We start from the raw sequence: 22751 nt of genomic DNA, 5'->3' as shown, positions 1-22751 counted from the left end.
TGTTTGTGTTTTTTTTTACCAGGATTAAGTATAAGTATATTAAAGGGGATGGCTAGTAACTTGTCAGTGGAAATCAGTGGGAATGCTGGGGGTGGTTGTTCCAATCCTTGTGGGATTCATTTAAGAGTACATTATACGTATATCTATTGTGCGAAAATTATTTTCTTCAGAATGGTCTCATATTCAAGTAATGTGCAATGTTTCCAGGTTAGCATGCCTGTACAGTGACGGGCGATCGTTAACGGACCGTTAAAGGGGATGGCTAGTAACTGATCAGTGGGAATACTGGGGGATGATTGTTCCAATTCTTGTGGAATTCATTTAAGAGTACATATATCTATTGTTGTGTGAAAATTATTTGCTTCAAAATGGTCTCATATTCAAGTAATGTGCAGTCTAATGTTCCCAGGTTAGCAGTGACGAGGCATTAAACTGCACATTACTTGAATATGAGACTATTCTGAAGCAAATAATTTTCACACAACAATAGATATGTACTCTTAAATTAATCCAACAGGAATTGGAACAATCATCCCCCAGCATTCCCACTGATCACCAACTAGCCATCCCCTTTAAAGATCAGCCCCCAGCATTCTTACTGATTCTCACTGATAAGTTACTAGCCATCCCCTTTAAGCATCAAGTATATCCAGGTTTAAGTATGCGACTAACAACATAATAATGATTGTCTTAAGGAAATGCAAAAGTAGATGATATATTGACTGTATTACTTCCTTCTCAAAAGTTTCGAAAACAACAAAGCGGTAATTGACCTTGGTATCTCAGAAGGCTAGTTGCTAATATCATGTTAATATTCGAACCAAAAGCTTTGTAAAGGAATATGGATTATTTGTAGATCAAATAAAACATGAAAAATGTGGGGTTTGTTTGTTTGTGTTTTTTTTTGGTTTTTTTTTTTACAAAGCCTCGGAAATGTAATATTGTTGTGTTATCAAGAGTTAGGTAACGCATCATATCATAACTTTAAAGATAGGATTGCCTAGTTTTCTACTATATATTGTGATATTTAATCAATCATTTTGTATGGGAAAAATGTCAACTTTCAAATGAATATGTTATACCAGTTATAATTTCCATGGCAACTTGCTTATATCCAGCGTTGTACATGATATCAGCTAAGGCGGTACGATGGTTGCAGTCTGGTGGACACATCATTTTCCTCCATTCTATTAGAATCTTCATGTTGTCTTCGATTTTGTTTCCGGTACTAGTGGGGGCATTGGTATGATCGCGCAAGCCCAGCAAGTGGGCAAGCTTGTCAGGTTCAATTCGTTTTGCCACGGCCATCAGGTCGCTTGTACTCACTTCGAAATCTGTTATGACGTAAAGAGTATGAAAGGAGTGATTGGGTTATTGTGCATACCTTTGGTCATTCTACGCGTCTGAATGATATAGGCCGTGGGCCGAGCAACGAAAAGACGCTTATTTCTTTCTTTCTTTTTTTCTTTAATTTTCTTGACACCTTCACGTGATATTGTTTTGATACATTGAAAAATAGAAAAGAAATACATCAATTAGGAAATGAATTGTTCCCACTTTCAAACCTTGAACGTTAACTAAATATGCAAACCTATTTCTCCACGCTTTCAAGTATTTGAAAGAGCTACATCGTAGCCATGAATTTGATAACACACACACACACACACATACGTGCACATACAACAATTCACGCGCATGCAGTTTATACAGTACGTTATGGTGCATTTATACGTATACCATTCGTCAGCGAGGCGACCCACAACAAGAATACTTTATAAACCACGAACAGTGTTTGGTTCACATAATACTACAGACGAATATCGGACATCAATTGTACTAATTACAGTCTTTTACAAATGCAGCTCGCTATAATTTCAGCACACGCACACAGAGAGCAACATGGCCTCGCACACACGATCGGGGAGCTGCGGGAGTGTGTATCGAGCTTCCATCCGATCTCTCTGTGCGCGCCCGAGTCCACCGAACGCCGTGTGAGAGTCCATTGCGAGCCGCCTTTGCAAATTGCTAACATGAAAGCCACGTGACGTGAAAATGCCCTTGAAAACCACGTACAGTACCTTCACGAGCAGTCAAAGTACTTCCCGTACATTCAACAAATAATATCCTCGAATACATTGAAAAGTTTTGAACAAATACGTCATGTTTGGCAGATAAGAATTAAGCCGCACGCAGAATTATTAGAGAAGCTCTGCGTTGCCAATGTAGCTGTATATAGCTATTCTGTATACATGCGCGAAGAGTGCAAGAAGTGCACTGCTTGTCGCAGAGACATTTTTTTTTTATAACTACGAAAAAGCATCAAATGTGACCGTGCACCACAAAACGATCAAAAAGTCGCACACACTGATTTTGTGTCAGGACTGAATATAGGTGAAAAGGGTCAACCGAGCCTATGTTGACTTTTTCATATTTTCTGAACGAGCAAGTCTTCTTCTACATTATGTTAGAATTTGGGATCATAAAACGGGCAGGAAAGTGTGTTTTTAAGCCGTTTTTTCTGGAACATTATTTGGCATAATAGTGTGATTAAGTGTGTCTTTAGAGTCCCGTTTTAATTTCTTAAAAACCTTATACACACTCTTCACTTTCAAGTCCTATAACTTTTGAAGGGATAACGCTACTGCTTTGAAAGTTGGCATTAATTAAGGACAGAATGTGTTCATAAGGCAAGATCAATTTCAATTTAATCTGATAATCCCTTCATTGTTGTTACTCCGGTGGTTTACATCCTGTTTTTTTGTCCCATTCATTGCACAGTCAGCACGGTTACAGCGCTTGAATAGACACTGTACTTCGGAGCCTCTTTTCTCAGTTCACACTTTTCCTGAGTGTGTGCCTTCTTTCCAATATTTAGATAGGTTAGGAGAGTGAAATTGGTGTGAGTTATACATCTATTTAAAGCTAAAACTCTGCTCTTTCAGAATATGCTCTTAACTAAAATTTCCTGTCTGGCAACTTTTTGTTTATTTTGTGGTGCAGGGTCACAAATGGGCAAGCGTAAGTTAATAGATAAGGACCTTAATATCATACTTGAAATATAGTACGCTTCCGTTATAACGAAATGCTTGGGGACGGCAATTTTCTTTCGTTTTAACGAAATGTCATTATAACCGAACAAATACAATAAACAAGGAAATCACGCACATACCATATTCTGTTTGTTGAATCCTAATCATACACCGGAAAGCTATGTGAAATGGGATGGTACATTTTAATTTCGTTTAAAGGGAACCAAAACCCAAAGAGCAATGTAGATTGAGTGAGTGCAGCAACATTAGTAGAGCACATCAGTGAAAGTTTGAGGAAAATCGGACAATCGATGCAAAAGTTATGAATTTTTTAAGTTTTGGTTTTGGAACCGCTGGATGAGGAGACTACTAGAGGTTATGACGTGTGAGTGGACAACAATATAAAGAAAATATAAAGAGAATTCCACAAAAACTCACTTTTCTAGCATAATGAAAGAGCACTTGACTAACCGCTTTCAGAAAGCAGAGGGAACAATTGTTACCCTTAACATATGTCAGTATCAAGTTGATGGAATGTGTCATTTTCATGAAAATGAATTTTTGTTGTAACCGTGTTCGTTGTAACGAGAGTGCACTGTAATGATTTGACAATGACTTTCTTGCTGCAAATTGAAATGAAGTCGCAATTATGTTTGTCGCATATGTTTGTCGCATGACATGAACTTATGCATAATGTTTTTTTTTTTTTTTTCAATTTAAGATGGTTAATTGTGCAAACATGAAATAACAATCCAGCAGCTCAAAGGGTGATTTGGTTGTTCAAATCATCAGGATCATATACGAACTTAAAATAACATTGATAATAAAAACCTATACATAAGAATAAATTACGTGATATTAATACAGATCAGACATGAGCATAAATAATTAGATAAATGAGTGTATTGTACGACAGGAAATTAGATTCGTACGTGAAGGATTGAGCATGGCAAGATGGAGAAGATTGGGCAAAGAAGTAAAAACGTAGAAGTGCAGAAGTAGATTCTGTGCCGAATGTATGAAAACTAAAGGTAAAATATATGATATCGACACAAGATCAAACTGAAATAACGTAAGTTATCATACCATGTCCGTAAATCATTAAAAAAAGAAGATATGAACGGGAAATTAATTCAAATCATCAGAGAATTGAGGAGACGATATGCAATGTATTCATTTAAGATTACGGGGAAAACTAAATATTACTGCCCGAATTCAATAGCATCGACACCTAAAATCAACAGGAGACTCAATGTAGGGAAAAACCTATTATGTGTTCTTACATTACAGGAATTTCCCCCTGGAAATGTTTACTCGTTTCTTTTCATGTTTAAGTAAGGAAATAAAGTATAAATTACACCATTAAAAAAAAGTTGCTAAAAGCCTGGTAGAGGGTATCCACTAAGTAAAAACTGCTTTAATTTGCGTTTGAAGGTGAAAAGGAATAGGGAAGAAGTGATACCTTGTCATGAGATAACATAATTGCCACTTTCAGTTTCAAAGAAAGCAATAGTCAGATCATTATAAACAAGTCTTATATTGATGCTCTATCTATTGAATTCCTGTAGTTATACATAAATTATCTCTGCAACAATCGTATCATTGCTTGTGTACCTCTTGCACTCTTCGCGTGTTGACACTTGATCTGTACATAAATAGCTAAATTGGCAACGCAGAGCTTTTTCTGTGTGCCTCTTGATTTTGCCAAACAGGACGTATTTTATTCAACACTTTTAAATGTGAACGAGTATTTTTTATAATATACAGGAAGTATTTGGACTGCTCATGAAGGTACGCGGATTTCATTGGCTTGTGAGTATGCACGGTTCCGCGATGTGGCTCGTATGAATTCTCGAAGGCGTGGAGAAATAGCTTCTGATATGCATTTTGTATGCACTTTATTAACGTGACTTAAAGACTTGAAAGTGCCAACAAGTCATTTCCTGATTGATATATTTTTTTCTCCTATTTTTTTTCAATGTATCAACAATATCACGTGAACGTGTCGTTGATCCTAAACGAAAGAAGAGGCTCAGCCCACGGCCTATTATTTGTGACATTACGCGTTGCTTTTCATTAAGGAGGACTAATCGTTTGATAAATGTACACGGAGGTTTCATAGTGGCTTTGAATCTGTAAATCCACAAAGTTGACAAGTAGGTAACGATAATAAAATCGAACAGACACAATGACAGAATTTTCACTGAAATTCATCATAAAATAAAGTTTGAGTGGCAAACAAGTTTTACATAACTTTAAGAAACACAGATATTTTAAGCGTAACATTATATGAATATTACGTAAGAAGAAGCTTTTGCCTTGCAACTCTCCTGCCAGTTAAACGCATTTAAATTACGAAATCAAAGTAATGTTGTTGTTTCTTTTATTTCCAATATATTTATATTGTTCAGAAATGATGACAGAAACGTCATATTGATTGTGTTTGTGATTGTAGAATTATTCCTTTTGAATAAATGAAAAAAAAAATCCATAATTATTTCTTCCTGAATGAAGAGACAAAAAATATGTTGATTGATACTACTATATTCAATAAAATGTTAACTTGAAAATAAAGTGTTATTGACACTCTAACGCAGTTGACGTGTTACATCGTGCTCGCCAAATTCGACTCACACTGGAAAAAGCTTAGACACGGAGCCTTGTTTAAAGGCGTGGAATACTTAGAAATCCGCATACAACCTGTAATTTCTTATTCTTGCATGATAATGAAATGATTCTAACAAAAATCATAAATCTTAGATGGATAAAGTGACATGTGGTTATTATATTACTGGAATTGCATATAAGATCGTTATTCTTTAAGGTATCATCACTAACTTTGGTTCTATCAACAATACCCATCATATCCACTATTCTTTTGAAATATTACTAGTCTCCAAATTTCAATGATGAACTCTACATTAGTCATCTTGGCCGCGGTGGGTCTCTTGTAAACAGAGTACTTGGCACTACTGCTGGACACATATATCACCAAGAAGTTCCTGCTTGGCTGTTGAAGTTCCCTCAACGTTGAAGGACAGGACTGACATCACGGGTCCTGAAAAGGACCTCCTGTCTTGCATTTTTATAGAGTCTTCGTTTAATGACATGACTTCTGATTGAAAGTCAAGTAGCAATTGAGTATATGAATATAAGAACGACCCAAGTCCATGGAGGATCATTTCGAGTAAATTAAAAAAAAACTTCGTATCTTTTTTATTTGTCCAATAATATTCTATTTATCTGTGATGGGAAGGCAACATTGTATATACCAATTAGAACATGTACTATTATGACAATTAACATTTCCATTAATTATGGAGAGGCCATTTTGTGTGGTGGACTTGGGTCGTTCTTTGATTCATATGGACTTGGGTCGTTCTTTGATTCATATACATGATATTCTGCTATAGAGATGGGAGAATGATGAGAGAGGGCGCTATTATATGAATGTAAGAATGACCCAAGTCCTTCATTCTTACATTAATATAAGATTTAACTCATTCATTTCAGGCACTTCCGGGGGTAATTAGGATTTATCATTTACACACAAGATGAGTCCATGCATACGCTACAATTTCCCATGAAAAACTGAATTTGGCCAAAAATTGGACTTGGGTCGTTCTTATATTCATATACTCAATTGTAAATGAAATGGTGTGCAATGTGGTAGCAGGATTCGCAGGGACTTAGAAGAACCTGACAGGGACCGCGAGGTGAACGCTCCTACTATGGCCCGCTGCAGCAAAGAGCTACAGGCCGATATCACTTCTTTGCCATACATACAAGCTATTTGAGCGCCTCATCTTGACCCGCCTCGTAGATGTAGTAGATCCATCTCTCATCAAGGAACAGGCAGGGTTTAGACCTGGAAAGTCGTGTGTGGGGCAACTCCTGAATCTTACCCAACACATCGAGGATGGCTTCCAAAAAGGCATCGTTACAGGAGCTGTATTTGTTGATCTGTCAGCAGCTTATGACACTGTAAACCACCGTCGACTACTTCATAAAGTACTTGCCATGACTCGGAACTCACACCTAACCAGAATGGTGGAGTGTTTGATCAAAAACCGACGCTTTCATGTTGAGCTGTCAGGAAAGGGAAGTCGCTGGCGTAAGCAGAAGAATGGGCTACCTCAAGGGAGTGTCTTGGCACGATTTGTGCATCACCACCCAGACTGTGGACTTTCCTGAAGCGGAAACTACTTTGACTGAGGCACAGTGACAACCTGTCCTCCTATTATAACGCAAATCAGCTGAGAGCAAATCCATCTAAGACACACGTGTGCGCCTTCCATCTGAAGAACATGCACTCAAACCGAAAACTAAAGATCTCATGGAATGGTACAGTCCTAGAACACTGTGACAATCCAGTGTATCTTGGCGTCACCCTTGATCGTTCGCTAACCTTCAAAACGCATGTCATCAAGCTGAAAGGGAAGGCGAGCGCCAGGAATACCCTACTTCGCAAGCTGAGCACATCATGCTGGGGAGCAAATCCAACTACCATCAGGTCAACAGCTTTGGCTCTCTGCTTCTCTGCTGCTGAGTATGCTTGCGCAGTGTGGGAGCGTTCAGCTCATGCGAAGAAGATCGACCCAGTGCTGAACACAAGTGTCGCTGTATCACTGGCTGCATGAAGCCTACCAAGACTGACGACATCTACATTCTCTCCGGCATCGCTCCCCCTGATGTAAGAAGGGCGGTTGCAAGCAAAAAGGAACGCCTCAGGCAGATGGAAGACGAAAGACATCCCCTTTTTGGCCATGCTGTGATACCACAACGCCTGAAATCACGCAGAAGCTTCCTGGCCACTGTCTCCCCCTTAGAAAGCAACGTATCAACAGAACATATGAAACTGTTGGATGACAGGTTAAGGGAATCCGGATACGACAATCAAATGCAAATCAATCCAACTGAGTCACTCCCTGCAGGTTCCAAACAGCCATGGTTAACCTGGCGTAGTTTGAACAGATTAAGATCGCGCACGGGGAAGTGCAAGGCAAACATGCTGAAGTGGGGGTACACTGATAGCTCTGCAGAGTGTGAGTGTGGGCAGGGCAGCCAGACTATGCTTCATCTTCTGAGCTGCAATACAATGTTACAACCTTGTACCGAGAGGGACCTGGCAGTGGCGAATGACGTGGCTCTTGCATGCGCTAGACATTGGGAAATGGTTGTGTGATGACACGAGATGATGATGAACTGCTATTAGTAATTATTCCTCACATATATTCATTATATTCCTATGTAATATCATACCGCCATCTATTTTGGAGCGATACAGCTTTGCTCACTTCGCTATCAAAACCCTAGCAAACTGACCGCGATATTTCGTTGTCATGGCGATGGGTTAGAATATTTGTCTGAAGATAGTTTGTTATACACACTCATGATATAATCTATGAGCAAATAAAATGTGATACCTCATAATATCCGCACATTTTTTTTTTCATTTGGGCGGAACATTTTCTCAAAAGCGCACAATGTTCCTGAAAATATAATCTCCTATGAACTAACATATACCAGTCCACATCCTTTTCAACAAAAATGGATTGTTTTAATTATATATCGGGTATGATGGTTAAATTCTACTGCTGAATACTCTGTTTAAAGAATAAGCAGAAACTGAATTTATAGGAAGAGGTATAAATACCTCTTCCTATAAGAAAATTTTCTTTCTGTTCCAGCCAACGGCGTAAATCCGTACTGAGGAGTGGGGGGGATGGTCACCATCACCATGATTACAAGCCCATAACCAGACCGGCTGGGGGGGGGAAGCTTGGTGCCCCCCCCCCCCCCACACACACACACACACACACACGCACACACTTTACAGGGATCGGATGTCCCACTCTTTTGCATGAAATATAAAGTGGGAGGAAAGTGGCAGCAAAAATATGAAGACTTTTTGTTCTTGTTGCTTTTGTTTTTTTGCTTGTCAGATGACTTTCGGCGGAAAATCAGACCTTAAAAGTATGAACACATTTTTTTTTTTAAATACCTATGAGAGGGAGCGGAACGACCGAACGGGGGGAGGGTATGTGGGGGGGGGGGGGAGGGTGTAGGGGGAGGTATCCCTTTCCCACACGTGGAAGATTTTGCATTTTCAGACTTAAAATTCAGTGATCTGGTGCACACTTTTGGTGCAAATTCTCTTTTCTTTTCTTTAAAAAAACAATAAGAAAATGAAATATTCACAATATATCATTGAATGACTATATCGTGGTATTTCAGCTCTTGCTCAGCCTGTGCGACATTACTGTGAAGGCCTACTAAATATAATGGGGCCTATCACCGGCGTAGACAGGATTTGATCTTAGGAGGAGCGTATTGTGAGGGAGCGAAGCAGCGAGGGGGGGGGGGAGGGTATGGTAGGGGGATTTCCCCCTCCCACGGTGAAATCTTTTTGCATTGAAAATTTTGACATTTTACAGTCCCAAAACTGCCGTTTGTAACTATATTCTTCGCTTTGGAAATTAAGGTGGCGGAGGCGCACCGGGCGAAAACTGCTGGCAATTACTGGCAGCAACATCAGGAGAATGGCATAGCGATTAAATGCGAGCGAGCGAAGCGAGCGAGCTTGAAATTTTTGATATTTTACAGTCCCAAAACTGCCGTTTGTAGCTATATTTTTCGCTTTGGAAATTAAGGGGGGCGCACCGGGCGAAAACTGCTGGAAATTACTGGCAGCAACATCAGGAGAATGGAATAATGATTAAATGCGAGCGAGCTTGAAAATTTTGACATTTTACAGTCCAAAAACTGCCGATTGTAGCTATATCTTTCGCTTTGGAAATTAAGGGGAAGCACCGGGCGAAAACTGCTGGCAATTACTGGCAGCAACATCAGGAGAATGGAATAATGATTAAATGCGAGCGAGCGAAGAGAGCGAGCTTGAAAATTTTGACATTTTACAGTCCAAAAACTGCCGTTTGTAGCTATATTTTTCGTTTTGGAAATTAAGGGGGGCGCATCGGGCGAAAACTGCCGGCAATTACTGGCAGCAACATCAGGAGAATGGAATAATGATTAAATGCGAGCGAGCGAAGCGAGCAAGCTTGAAACTTTTGACATTTTACAGTCCAAAAAATGCCGTTTGTAGCTATATTTTTCGCTTTGGAAATTAAGGGGGGGCGCATCGGGCGAAAACTGCTGGCAATTACTGGCAGCAACATCAGGAGAATGGAATAATGATTAAATGCGAGCGAGCTTGAAAATTTTGACATTTTACAGTCCAAAAACTGCCGATTGTAGCTATATCTTTCGCTTTGGAAATTAAGGGGAAGCACCGGGCGAAAACTGCTGGCAATTACTGGCAGCAACATCAGGAGAATGGAATAATGATTAAATGCGAGCGAGCGAAGAGAGCGAGCTTGAAAATTTTGACATTTTACAGTCCAAAAACTGCCGTTTGTAGCTATATTTTTCGCTTTGGAAATTAAGGGGGGCGCATCGGCGAAAACTGCCGGCAATTACTGGCAGCAACATCAGGAGAATGGAATAATGATTAAATGCGAGCGAGCGAAGCGAGCAAGCTTGAAACTTTTGACATTTTACAGTCCAAAAAATGCCGTTTGTAGCTATATTTTTCGCTTTGGAAATTAAGGGGGGGCGCATCGGGCGAAAACTGCTGGCAATTACTGGCAGCAACATCAGGAGAATGGAATAATGATTAAATGCGAGCGAGCGAAGAGAGCGAGCTTGAAAATTTTGACATTTTACAGTCCAAAAACTGCCGTTTGTAGCTATATTTTTCGCTTTGGAAATTAAGGGGGCGCATCGGGCGAAAACTGCTGGCAATTACTGGCAGCAACATCAGGAGAATGGCATAGCGGTTAAATGCGAGCGAGCGAAGCGAGCGAGCTTGAAAATTTTGACATTTTACAGTCCAAAAACTGCCGTTTGTAGCTATATTTTTCGCTTTGGAAATTAAGGGGGGCGCATCGGGCGAAAACTGCTGGCAATTACTGGCAGCAACATCAGGAGAATGGCATAGCGGTTAAATGCGAGCGAGCGAAGCGAGCGAGCTTGAAAATTTTGACATTTTACAGTCCAAAAACTGCCGTTTGTAGCTATATTTTTCGCTTTGGAAATTAAGGGGGGCGCACCGGGCGAAAACTGCTGGCAATTACTGGCAGCAACATCAGGAGAATGGAATAATGATTACATGCGAGCGAGCGAGGAGAGTGAGCTTGAAAATTTTGACATTTTACAATCCCCAAACTGCCGTTTGTAGCTATATTTTTCGCTTTGGAAATTAAGGGGGCGCATCGGAAGAAAACTACTGGCAATTACTGGCAGCAACCTCAGGAGAATGGAATAATGATTAAATGCGAGCGAGCGAAGCGAGCGAGCTTGAAAATTTTGACATTTTACAGTCCCCAAACTGCCGTTTGTAGATAAATTTTTCGCTTTGGAAATTAAGGGGGGCGCACCGGGCGAAAACTGCTGGCAATTACTGGCAGCAACATCAGGAGAATGGAATAATGATTACATGCGAGCGAGCGAGGAGAGCGAGCTTGAAAATTTTGACATTTTACAATCCCCAAACTGCCGTTTGTAGCTATATTTTTCGCTTTGGAAATTAAGGGGGCGCATCGGACGAAAACTACTGGCAATTACTGGCAGCAACCTCAGGAGAATGGAATAATGATTAAATGCGAGCGAGCGAAGCGAGCGAGCTTGAAAATTTTGACATTTTACAGTCCCCAAACTGCCGTTTGTAGATAAATTTTTCGCTTTGGAAATTAAGGGGGGCGCACTGGGCGCAACTGCTGTCAGTCACTATCAGTAACATCAGGAGAATGGCATAGCGGTTAAAATTTAAATGCGAGCGAGCGGAGCGAGCGAGCTTCAAAATGTTGACATTTTACACTCCAAAAACTGCCGTTTGTAGCTATATTTTTCGCTTTTGTTCGTCCCACTTTATCGGGGAACCATCCCCCCCCCCCCCCACTGACGCCTCTGCATTATGAGGGTGCTTTTGTTAAGTGAAAGATCTGCTGCACACTCTTTGATAAATTAGGGAAATATACGTCAATGTCAAAATTGTACAAAGTTTATCGAAAGGGATCCTGTATAGCGGAGCTTTTGCATGTTTATGATTGCAATACAACGATCTGGTGCAGAGTTCTGGCAATTTTTCGACAATTTTCCATTAAGAAAGTTCGAGATTGTGTGTGTGTTACAACAAATGCCCCTTTGCCCCCCCCCCCCCCCAATAAATTCGACGCCCCTGATCTTCCCTGGGTATGCCCATAGATGTATCCTGACTGAGTCATTAGTCACTGTCGTTTCTCAGGAATGATTCAGGAAATGGAGGGGGTTCAATTATGGCGATATAGTTTTTGTGTTTGTTTGTTTGTTTTCGTACATATTTTGCAGATGGTCCCCAGTTACTCGCGCATGTTTAGGCCTACATGTAGGCCTATATTGACGTTGTCAACTTCTGAGCCATACCTTACAGTGTATGGCAATGTTACTTTCTTCGCGAGCGAGCGAAGCGAGCGAGCGCTTGAGAAAATTATGTATACATTTTCCTACAAGATATAACTGTTCAGCTCTGTTACCTGTCTGAAGGCCGGCGTACAAACGTCATGCAATATGCCAAAATTGATACAATCACATTTCTGCTTCCTCCATTTTTCCCCCTCAAAATTCAGGGGGGGATGATTGTACAGGCCATCCTCCCCTCCTCCATTTCAGGGGGGGATATATCCCCCCCATCCCCCCCGGGATTTAAGCCCATGGTTCCAGCTGCGTACCGCCCTGATGTGAATTCTAGTCAGAGAAGACTATTTCGGGCTTTATACTTGAATATTTAAACTATGAAATTAACTATAGATATCTAAGCATGGAAGATTGAATCTTTTAATACTTTCATCTTCTAAACTATTCTATTATTTTCGAGGGAAATCGCAAGCTTAAATTCGTTCCTTTGCCTGAAAAAGTATAAAAAATATTTAAAGAAAAAACTTACCAAAAAGGTATGATCGTGCTATTTGCCTGTAACCGCAATCTCGCAGTATTCTGGGCAACTGTGTCCTCAGCTGAAGGTCACTGTTAGAAGGTTTTTCAGCCTCTTTGTAGAGGTATCGTATGGTTTCATTTGTTCCTTTTCTGCTTGCTGCTGAACAATATTCAAGTTGAAATTGCTTCAACCGGTGAATACTGCAACCCAAAGCTTCGGCGAATGGGTAGACATCTGTCATGAGAAGGCGCATGGCAAGTCGGGGAATCTCGGCTTTGAAGGTCACGCTGTCCATCTGCTGCGCAAGAAGTTTCGCTGTGAACAGCAATGCATGAAAAGCAGTGCTTTAACAAACCGGAATGTATCGTGATCACGAAGAACCTAACTTCAAGTAATGTACAGTTTAATGCCCCGTCATTGTACAGGCATGCTAACTTGGAAACATTAAACTGCACATTGCTTGAATATGAGATCATTCTGAATTAGACAATTTTCACACAACAACAGATATATAATGTACTCTTAAATGAATCCCATAAGGATTGAACAATCATCCATAACATTTCCACTGATTCCGACTGATCAGTTCAATTCAATTCAATCATAGTTCATTTCCGATCAACGAAAATCAAAAACATAGTACAAAGTATACATGTCATGAAATAATATTGTTCAAATGTTTGCAAAAGATTCATGGAATATACGAGATAGATTGTAGAACATATGTATACAATAATTAGGAGGAACAATGTATATATACTTCGTGGGCGAGCGGAAAATAAATTCGATTATGGAAAATAGTGATCCACTAAATAGCAAAGCTTGTCTGACGTGGATCGCTAGATAAATAATGAGTAAATGATATATTATTCAAGTATTTAATATAAGTTACTTAAGTCATTTATAAAAATATACATGTAGTTATTTTGAGATACACGGGTCGGGAAAAAAAAATAGAATACCAATGCTAATGCCCGGACACTGTTCACTGAACCACGTGTATGACAAGGGCAACACATTCGTACACACATTCAATTACCCACACGCATATACACTGCAAGACGCGAGACAGTACCGAGAGGAGAGAAGACGGTAACAATACAAGTCTACGAAGAACAAAAGACAGGAAAGGAAGAGGAGAGAAGAAAGAAGAGAGGTCTGCATAAATATACTAGCCATTCCCTTAAGGAGAATAGGATTCGTCCACTTCCTTGGTTCTTGTTTCTCTATGCCCGCTAAATCTTAGTGTCTTGATTCTATATGTCACTGCCCATACACTCAGCCTGTATGACGTGCAAACATCAACACCTGACCGAAGACGGTGGATTAGCTTCAAGATAGGTCACACTCTTGATGTCCCACAACCTTGTTGTTATTATAAATGTTTTGTCGAGATTTTTTAGGTCAATGAGAACAGCTTAAACACCTCTGTGCACGAAGGGGACACTTCGCTTTTCGCTACTTTGCAAGTGGGATGCCTGTTTGAGAATGTAGTGCAAGGTTATCTCTGGATATTTGCAAGGGTTTTATGACCAAGATAAGCTCTTTTTCCTTATTGCTTGTTTTTGTCACGTCATGCAAAAGTATTACATGCCTGTAAGAAACGACGCGGGCTACCTATTTGGAAATTTTGTCTCCATCATACACAAATTTAACGTATGAGGAAGACTGCCTCTCTCTTAGTTTTTTTATTTCCCAACATTTCCAGACTCTTTTTTTTAAATATGATTACGTTTCATCGGATTCAACAAACTCTGTATGTATTCTTCGAAAGTACTAGCGAAAACACTGGCAAACGTTAACGTTATAAAGTAATAATACGTAATATTCCTCCCTCATAACTCTTGCAAGGTAAATTAAATCAAATTTGACACTAATGACTTATCATCGAAGACGCTGTGAGATGACCCTATATCGTGTCTTCCTCGATTTCAAAGCACAGCCATACCATATCTTAATCATGTGACTGTCAGTTGTGATTATGATTATCACAGCAAAAACAACTGTGAGGATAATTGTTATCTATGACAATATTCGCATGATAATATGTTAATATTGCAACTGATTGAAAAATTGCCCTGCATTGACGTAAATAAGCACTGATTTAATCAGTGTTTTAGTAGTAGCCATGGTATAAAAAAAAAAAAAACATTGGCGTACATACTCGAGCAGGATTCGAACCTACGACCTCCTGATCACCGGACAGGCGTCATCTCCACTAGACCACCGAGCTTTCGCCCGACAGCAAGTGTTGGTTCTAATCCTTATAGCATGCGGCGGGTACTGCTTTATTTTTCAAATTCATGAAATTCTTCCATCGAGATGTTTGCATTGTAACTGATTGCCCAACATCGACGATGTAGGGCTATTCGTCAATCAGTTGCAATGAAAATATCTCGACGGAAGAATTTCATGAATTTGAAAAATATGTTAATTATATTCATTCGCAAGTGATGATATAATAGTCAAACTAATTCGTCCGCTATGAAAACGAAATGTGTAAAAACAAATGAGTAAAAAGCAAGTATCATCATTTCAGATTTATACTGCAAAGGTCTTAAAGTTACTGCAAAATAATTGCAGATCGAAATCGTTTTGACTTTGATAGCAAACCAAAAACTAATTTCAGGACTGATTAGAATTTCTTTGTTATAGTTATTTCATATCTCTATATCATTTCAACAGATATTAACGTCGATCCAAATAGAAACTTTCATTCAGTCTATGAAGAATACAAAACAAAAATAGATAAATAAAACAGAAGCTCTGTTTAGCCTTCAGTTGGGGACATACGGTGTGAGGTTGATGCATATAACTCTAAAATAGTAGGTTGCGGGAGATTAAACTTTTAAACTTTAATAACTGCCCTACTTTGGCAAAAGGAAGCAAGTGACATTTTTATTGATATTGACTTTTTTCTTGATTTGGCATCTTTGAGGAATGCTAACAAATAATTAACAAATAACTAACAAATCCAAAAGTTACAATTTCTGCCTATTTCTGAAATATTCGGGTTTCAAAAGGAAGCAAGTGCACAACATTGCATGAAAAAAAAAATGGCAAAGGAAGCAAGTTACAACCTCGTGATATGGATGTCACGTGCTTCCCTTTGCCAAATCTTTTATATTTACAAACAATCTAAAATACTCTGGCAAAAGGGAGCAAGAAACATCCATATGATATGATTTTCACTTGCTTCCTTTTGCCATTTTTTTATGTTTGCTTCAAATCTATATACTTTGGCAACGGGAAGCGAGTATCAAACCTCATGATATAACTGCCACTTGTTCCTTTCGCCAAATTATTTATATTTGCACACAATCTAAAATACTTCGGTAAAAGGAAGAAAGTGTCATCATTATGATATGATTGCCACTTGCTCTCTTTTACCAACTTTTTATGTCTGCTACAAATGTATAATACTTTGGCAAAAAGAAGTAAGTAATATACTCATGATAAGATTGTCACATGCTTCCTTTTGCCAGATTTTTCATGTTTGCTTCAAATCTATAATACTTTGGCAAAAGGAGTCAAGTAACATAATAATGAGTTTCTTTGGGAATATCAGAATTTTTCGAATTGTCATAAATGCATCACCATATGACTTGCACGAATACTACATTATTTCTCATCCTAATTTTTATGTTGAAGGGCTACCCAAAAACATATTTTCTTTATTTGTAGCATTTGTACTCGATGTCACTTGCTTCCTTTTGCCAAAGTAGGGCAGTTAATCCTATAAAGCCCGGGGCGCATTGCAGCCCCTATCATTTCATTTGCCACTCCTACACCCTTTATGAGATTTTAAACAAATTTGGTGACTTTTCCTAAAACCTTATTGCAAATATTTTGATAACTTTAATAGCTATGTCTGACATTTCTGGTTGCCATGGCAACCGTGAAATGACAACCACGTCAGTCAGATTTTACATGTTTTTTTTTTTACGTTTCAGTTTTAGTTAACAATATAATAATTGATGAAATGGGGGTTTTCTTGCCTATAATTTGCTGAAGGACCAAAATGTTAGACAACAAGTTGTGAATTATCCTGAAATTGTCTTCTTATTATTTCCTTGATTTTTATACAACATAGGCATCGAACAATAGATAAAACAGAAATAATCGAAGATACAGCATTTTCCGATGACTACCTTCTTATTTTGTGTCATTCACATTTTCATACAAGCTTTGCCTGTAATGTCATTGGTTTATCATCAACCAACTCAAAATCCAATATCATGGAAACATGAAATGTGACACCAATGTATGAACCTATCCCAAGCAATATATTATAGGTCTCATAATTTCTTTGTATTGTAATGAATAGCTCCCCTGCTTGTTAACCTTGAGAAATTTCAACCATAACAAAGAGTAAATGTTGACTGTTTTTCCTTTATGTCAAATATGAAAATGATCAATATAAGATAAAAAACACATATACTGGGGTTAAAGAAATATAATAAAAATCCCCATAATTTTACCATATTTCCTATTTATTTCTTTGTATTTTAGTAAATAGCTCCCTCAAAAGGTGCCCTTAAGAAATTTCAAATGTTGGGACATGTAGAATATGCTCTTCCAATGTGCCAAATATGACGGTGATACGTCACAAAATAAAGAAGTTATATAGGAGGGGGGCACAGTGTGTCCCCCTCCCCCTTGGGCCTGGAAGGGGTCAAAATATCTTAGGCTTTATAGGGTTGAAGCAATGTACTTATAAGATAGAAGATGGTTTACCGTATTTTGCATTTGTCTTTTTCAGAAGTCCCCTAATCCTCTTTCGCTGGCCTCTCCTCCTTTTGCCCGTCTCCAGTTTAAGCGCGCTAACTATTTCCGCATCTGTGGCCGATCCTGGGTTTTCAAGGTTCAAGTCTTCAGCGATACTTCGCACCGCCTCCGGATCCGCATACGTCCTGATGAGTTGGATTTCTTCAATGGTTATGCTGCTAACTGAATTAAACATACAATAAAAACTATTGCAACTGATTGACAAATTGCCCTGTAAAACATCGACGTAAATAAGCACTGAATTGATCAGTGTGTTTTAGTAGTAGCCATGATAAAAAAAAAAAAAAACCATTGGCGTACATACTCGAGCAGGATTCGAACCTACGACCTCCTGATCACCGGACAGGCGTCATCTCCACTAGACCACCGAGCTTTCGCCCGACAGCAAGTGTTGGTTCTAATCCTTATAGCATGGAGCGGGTACTGCTTTGTTATTCAAATTCATGAAATTCTTTCGAGATGTTTTCATTGCAACTGATTGACAAATTGTCCTACATCGACGTAAGAAAGCTCGGTGGTCTAGTGGAGATGACGCCTGTCCGGTGATCAGGAGGCCGTAGGTTCGAATCCTGCTCGAGTATATACGCCCATGATTGTTTTATCATGGCTACTACTAAAACACACTGATCAATTCAGTGCTTATTTAAGTCGATGTAGGGCAATTTGTCAATCAGTTGCAATGAAAACATCTGGACGGAAGAATTTCATGAATTTAGAAAATAAAAACTATGAAAAAAAAGAATAGGGATAATTCCGCATCCGTTCACCATCGTAACGACTATTTTGAAATCAAAACAACACTTTCTTCATTAGGGTAGATTAGAAAGGCCGTTGTTCTTTCTTGGCCAGATAGCAAAAGGCAGTTTCATCGTACCTTCTAATCGCCTGTCGATAACAACCTCACAAAGATTTGTATTATGTATTACATAATGTATAAATGTAATTTACATTTATACACTTTTTTTACGTCTCGGGTTATGTTTTAATTGATTTTTATTTGGTTTCTTCTTTTTTTTTCGTCAATTCTTATTCAAGGGAGAGAAATAGTACAAGAAAAGAGGATTCTACAAGTGGTCCACAAAAATACTCACCTAATCCTACATCTTCCTCTCCTTTGCTGCTTGTTACATCCATGTTTTCATTTTCGTTTTCTTCCGTGTTATGATCTCCTCCTTTCGGCAAGAGGGGAGCAGTAAATTTAGGGAAAATAGTTTAAAGCAAAACAATAGCAGCAACAACAAACACGACCAGCCCAGACAACCTTGTATATGCGAAAGGCATAGAGGTGTAGGGAATGACAATCCACTTATTCATTTGATCATACATATTATACTAATAGGCAAGACCAAGACCAAAGATTATAAATTAAATATTCATTGAACAGCTATATACATAATATCCAATAATATACATATATCATATGAATAACCTAAGCCGGCCACACAAACACTGACAATGAAATATTATGATAATAATAAAATAATGATTATTCTGACAATAACAAAAATACTTATAATCATTATACTACTATAGAGCCTTAATAATGCTTCAAACCAAGTAACCTTTTTATAAAAATAAGTTAAACTGGTTTTAAACTCATTCACTGTAAGTGTCTATAAAAATTATTACAAACACGCACGTGGTATATTCCGGAAAGACATTTAAAGACTAGTGTTTAACGTTGAGAAATTTAGAAAGGGTACAGCGTTTCAGATGATGACTTTAATTCTCCAAGTTCCAGGATGCACACTGCAACTGTGCTATCAATAGCACTGCATACTATTAAAAATGGTTTGAACATAATTTTCTCTTTTAGGGGTAACAAAAATGTGCCTCACATTATAATGGATTACAATGAGAAGAATGAGAATTGCAAACTGATCTAGCACATGCAGTTTGTGCTCATTTAGATTGTAATTGCTTGTCAGAGAGAGATAATCAACTCGTGTAAAATGCGTGAGTTTTTCCTGTACGTTGTAGGTGTTTGGAGCTGTCGAAAAATATGTGCAATACCGAGTAAATGGTGAAAAGAATGGTGACAAACATCAGAGATATATCACACAAAGATGAGGTGTGAGCCAACCAAATTCCTTGCAGAAATCAAAAGGACATCCAGACGCTTGAAGCTATCTTTTTTTTTTTTCTTCTTCTTTTTTCTTGCACATCCCTTCTCCGTTTGTGTCAATAGGCAGTGCATAAACTAAAAAAGTACGTAGAGACAAAGATATTTGAAACTGATACGCTAATTTCTTGAAAGAATTGCTGTGCTACGTTTAAAGAACAAACATATTTCTATCATTGTCATTGCTTTCAATACGATTATCACTATCATTATCATGTAGGTACGTCTACAAAAAAGAAATGCAAGACAGAATAAGGTTATTTTCAAATGGTAGTGATCTCGTTTATATAGGGCATTGCCCTATACCTCATTATGAAGTGTTCCATTCCAAAATGTGTTAGATTATTGTTTCCCCACATTAGACTTTGGGGTCTTTTTTACAGAAATTAACCAGTACTCCTATACAGTAACTATTACAGGTATTAGAGTTGTTGTGAGAAATCAGGCAATGCAAATCAAGTCTGGTTCCAAAGGTGTTAAATCCAATTAGACACATTCAGAAACCATGCAGTTTGCATGATCTTCTCAGAGTACGTACAGACTGGCTAGCTTCCAACAATAGCCGAGAAGCCATGCAGATGACCCATGTATTGCTTGTTTATTTGCTGTTAATTTTCTTTTTTTTAGCATGTATGACCTATACTCATTAGAGAGGTTGATAAAACAAAGAGATAATGTGGAGAGATAACTAATCGTTCCATAAAAAACACACAACGTCACCAAAATTAGTGATTAAAACCGCATTTACTAATCGTACGTCACAGTGCAGCTATGTTTCCCCGAAAGGTGGTAAATCAAAAAGAAATTCCAAATATTTGACTTCTTTAAAAATCTGTGTAGATACGCGGACTTTTGCAAAGCATATTTTCTCTATCCCATTGTGACGTTCTCCTTATGAGACATAAAGGCATTGCATAAAAAGGAGTTAAAGTCATTATGAAATAAAAATCTAAGTTTTGTTCTCCTTACCATCCAAAGTGGATGCAGCATCTTTTGTAAAGGAACTCTGCATCGGCAAACAATGATACACATTGTATGAATTATATCAGACATTCTGTATATTGTTACTCCAATCAAATGGGACCTTCGTCTTTTATATTTGAATATTTGTCTGTTTTCCTGTGGCGTTTTTGATTTTGCTTCCCAAGACCAAAAAAAAAAGGGGGGAGGGGAAGAGAACAATATTTCTATGAATGTATGTATATGACGGTTGCAAAGATGGATGGATACGTACTTGAACTATCTCTGTCGTCTCCTCTGGCTACTTTCACGTCCTTTCCTTCCACGGGCCTTTGCGATTCAAAGTTCTCGCTAGATCCCGATGTCTGACCACCATTTCGAGGCATCGATGTCTGACCAGCATTTTTGGGCATCGATGTCTGACCACCATTTTGAGGCATCGATGTCTGACCACCATTTTGAGGCGTCGATGTCTGACCACCATTTTTGGGCATCGATGTCTGACCACCAGTTTGAGGTATCAATGTCTGACCAGCATTTTGAGGCATCGATGTCTGACCAGCATTTTTGGGCATCGATGACTGACCACCATTTTGAGGCGTCGATGACTGACCACCATTTTGAGGCGTCGATGTCTGACCAGCATTTTTGGGCATCGATGACTGACCACCATTTTCAGGTATCGATGTTTGACCAGCATTTTGGGGCATCGATGTCTGATCACCATTTTGAGACATCGATGTCTGACCACCATTTTGAGGCATCGATGTCTGACCAACATTTTGAGGCATCGATGTCTGACCATCATTTTGAGGCATCAATGCTGATGTACCTGTATTAAGATATACAGAACAGTGCCATCCGTGACAACAGAAACAACAAACATAGGGCATTCTCAAAATAGGAGCACGTGGGGATTCCATATCATTCACACTTAACTCTAACTGCACTGGGGGGTGGGGGCGGCTGGGATGCCCCCCCCCCCCTCCATACTTTTGGCAATTGCATCGCGACCGCTGGGAATTTCGGATTCTCGCATCATGACTTTTTCCCCTGAAGTCTTGTGCACATTTTGATACCACATTTGTCCATATCGGACCTACCTAGGGGGTGTTATGGGCCAATTAGTATGCGCATGTCATTAAAACGGCTAATCGCTGCATATATTTGTGTACAGTTTCATACTGTCAATAGACCATGGCTTGCATTACTTTATAAATTTTGTTCAGGAATTGGTTTTCCACTTGGTTCATGCTTCTATTGTTCCGAAATAAATTGGGCAAAGTTTAGATACAATGATATACATAAGAAAACAATACAAAACATAACAAAACAGTTTTTTCTCGGTTTTTTTTTTCTCTCTGATTTATTTCACATTTGGGAAACATTATTCTTCATTATTACACAGTTTTCATGTAATTTTGTACTTGTTTAGGCTGAAATTATAAGATGCATAAAATACGCATTATGAATTAATTAGCTAATTATGCAAACAAATTGCATAATTGATTAAAATAGATTACACCATCAGATTCAGCACGCGAAGATCTATCAGCATGCAAATTTTCAAGTTCATCGGACATTGCGCTTCCAAGATCAATGGGGGGCCTCCCAGCCCCCCCCCCCCCCCCCCAGTATTTTCATGGAGCCAAATAGCCCAGTACAGTAAAGGTTAAGAGCACAAACGTCAAAGTCGGAGATCGGCACAGAGTAGCTTAATGTTCTTTTGTAATTACAAATTCCGAAATGTTAAAGTCCAATAACAATGTATGCGTTAGTGTGAAAGTGTTAATTGGAAACCCATTCCTTCCAGCAAATTGGGTTACATCATTGATAAAGGTAAATGAAAGGTCACATTTCCACTTTGATTCTGTGCAAA

General features: G+C 38.7%; 1 protein-coding gene across 1 annotated transcript in view; it reads right to left on the bottom strand.

Moving 5' to 3' along the window:
- Positions 1-22751, bottom strand: part of LOC140229751 (uncharacterized) — a 44592-nt gene that overhangs the window by 17979 nt on the left and 3862 nt on the right. Inside the window, exons 5-9 of the mRNA XM_072309986.1 lie at positions 21147-21704; positions 18882-18962; positions 17740-17952; positions 13012-13317; positions 1083-1334 (exon numbers count right to left, since the gene is read on the bottom strand). Of these exons, the coding sequence (XP_072166087.1) occupies positions 1083-1334; positions 13012-13317; positions 17740-17952; positions 18882-18962; positions 21147-21704 (1410 nt within the window). The remainder of the gene's footprint in view (positions 1-1082; positions 1335-13011; positions 13318-17739; positions 17953-18881; positions 18963-21146; positions 21705-22751) is intronic.

The sequence above is a fragment of the Diadema setosum genome, chromosome 6, assembly GCF_964275005.1.
Source record: "Diadema setosum chromosome 6, eeDiaSeto1, whole genome shotgun sequence".
Lineage (NCBI taxonomy): Eukaryota > Metazoa > Echinodermata > Echinoidea > Diadematoida > Diadematidae > Diadema > Diadema setosum.
Note: the sequence above shows the minus strand (reverse complement) of the source record. Positions and strands in the feature narration are given on the sequence as shown.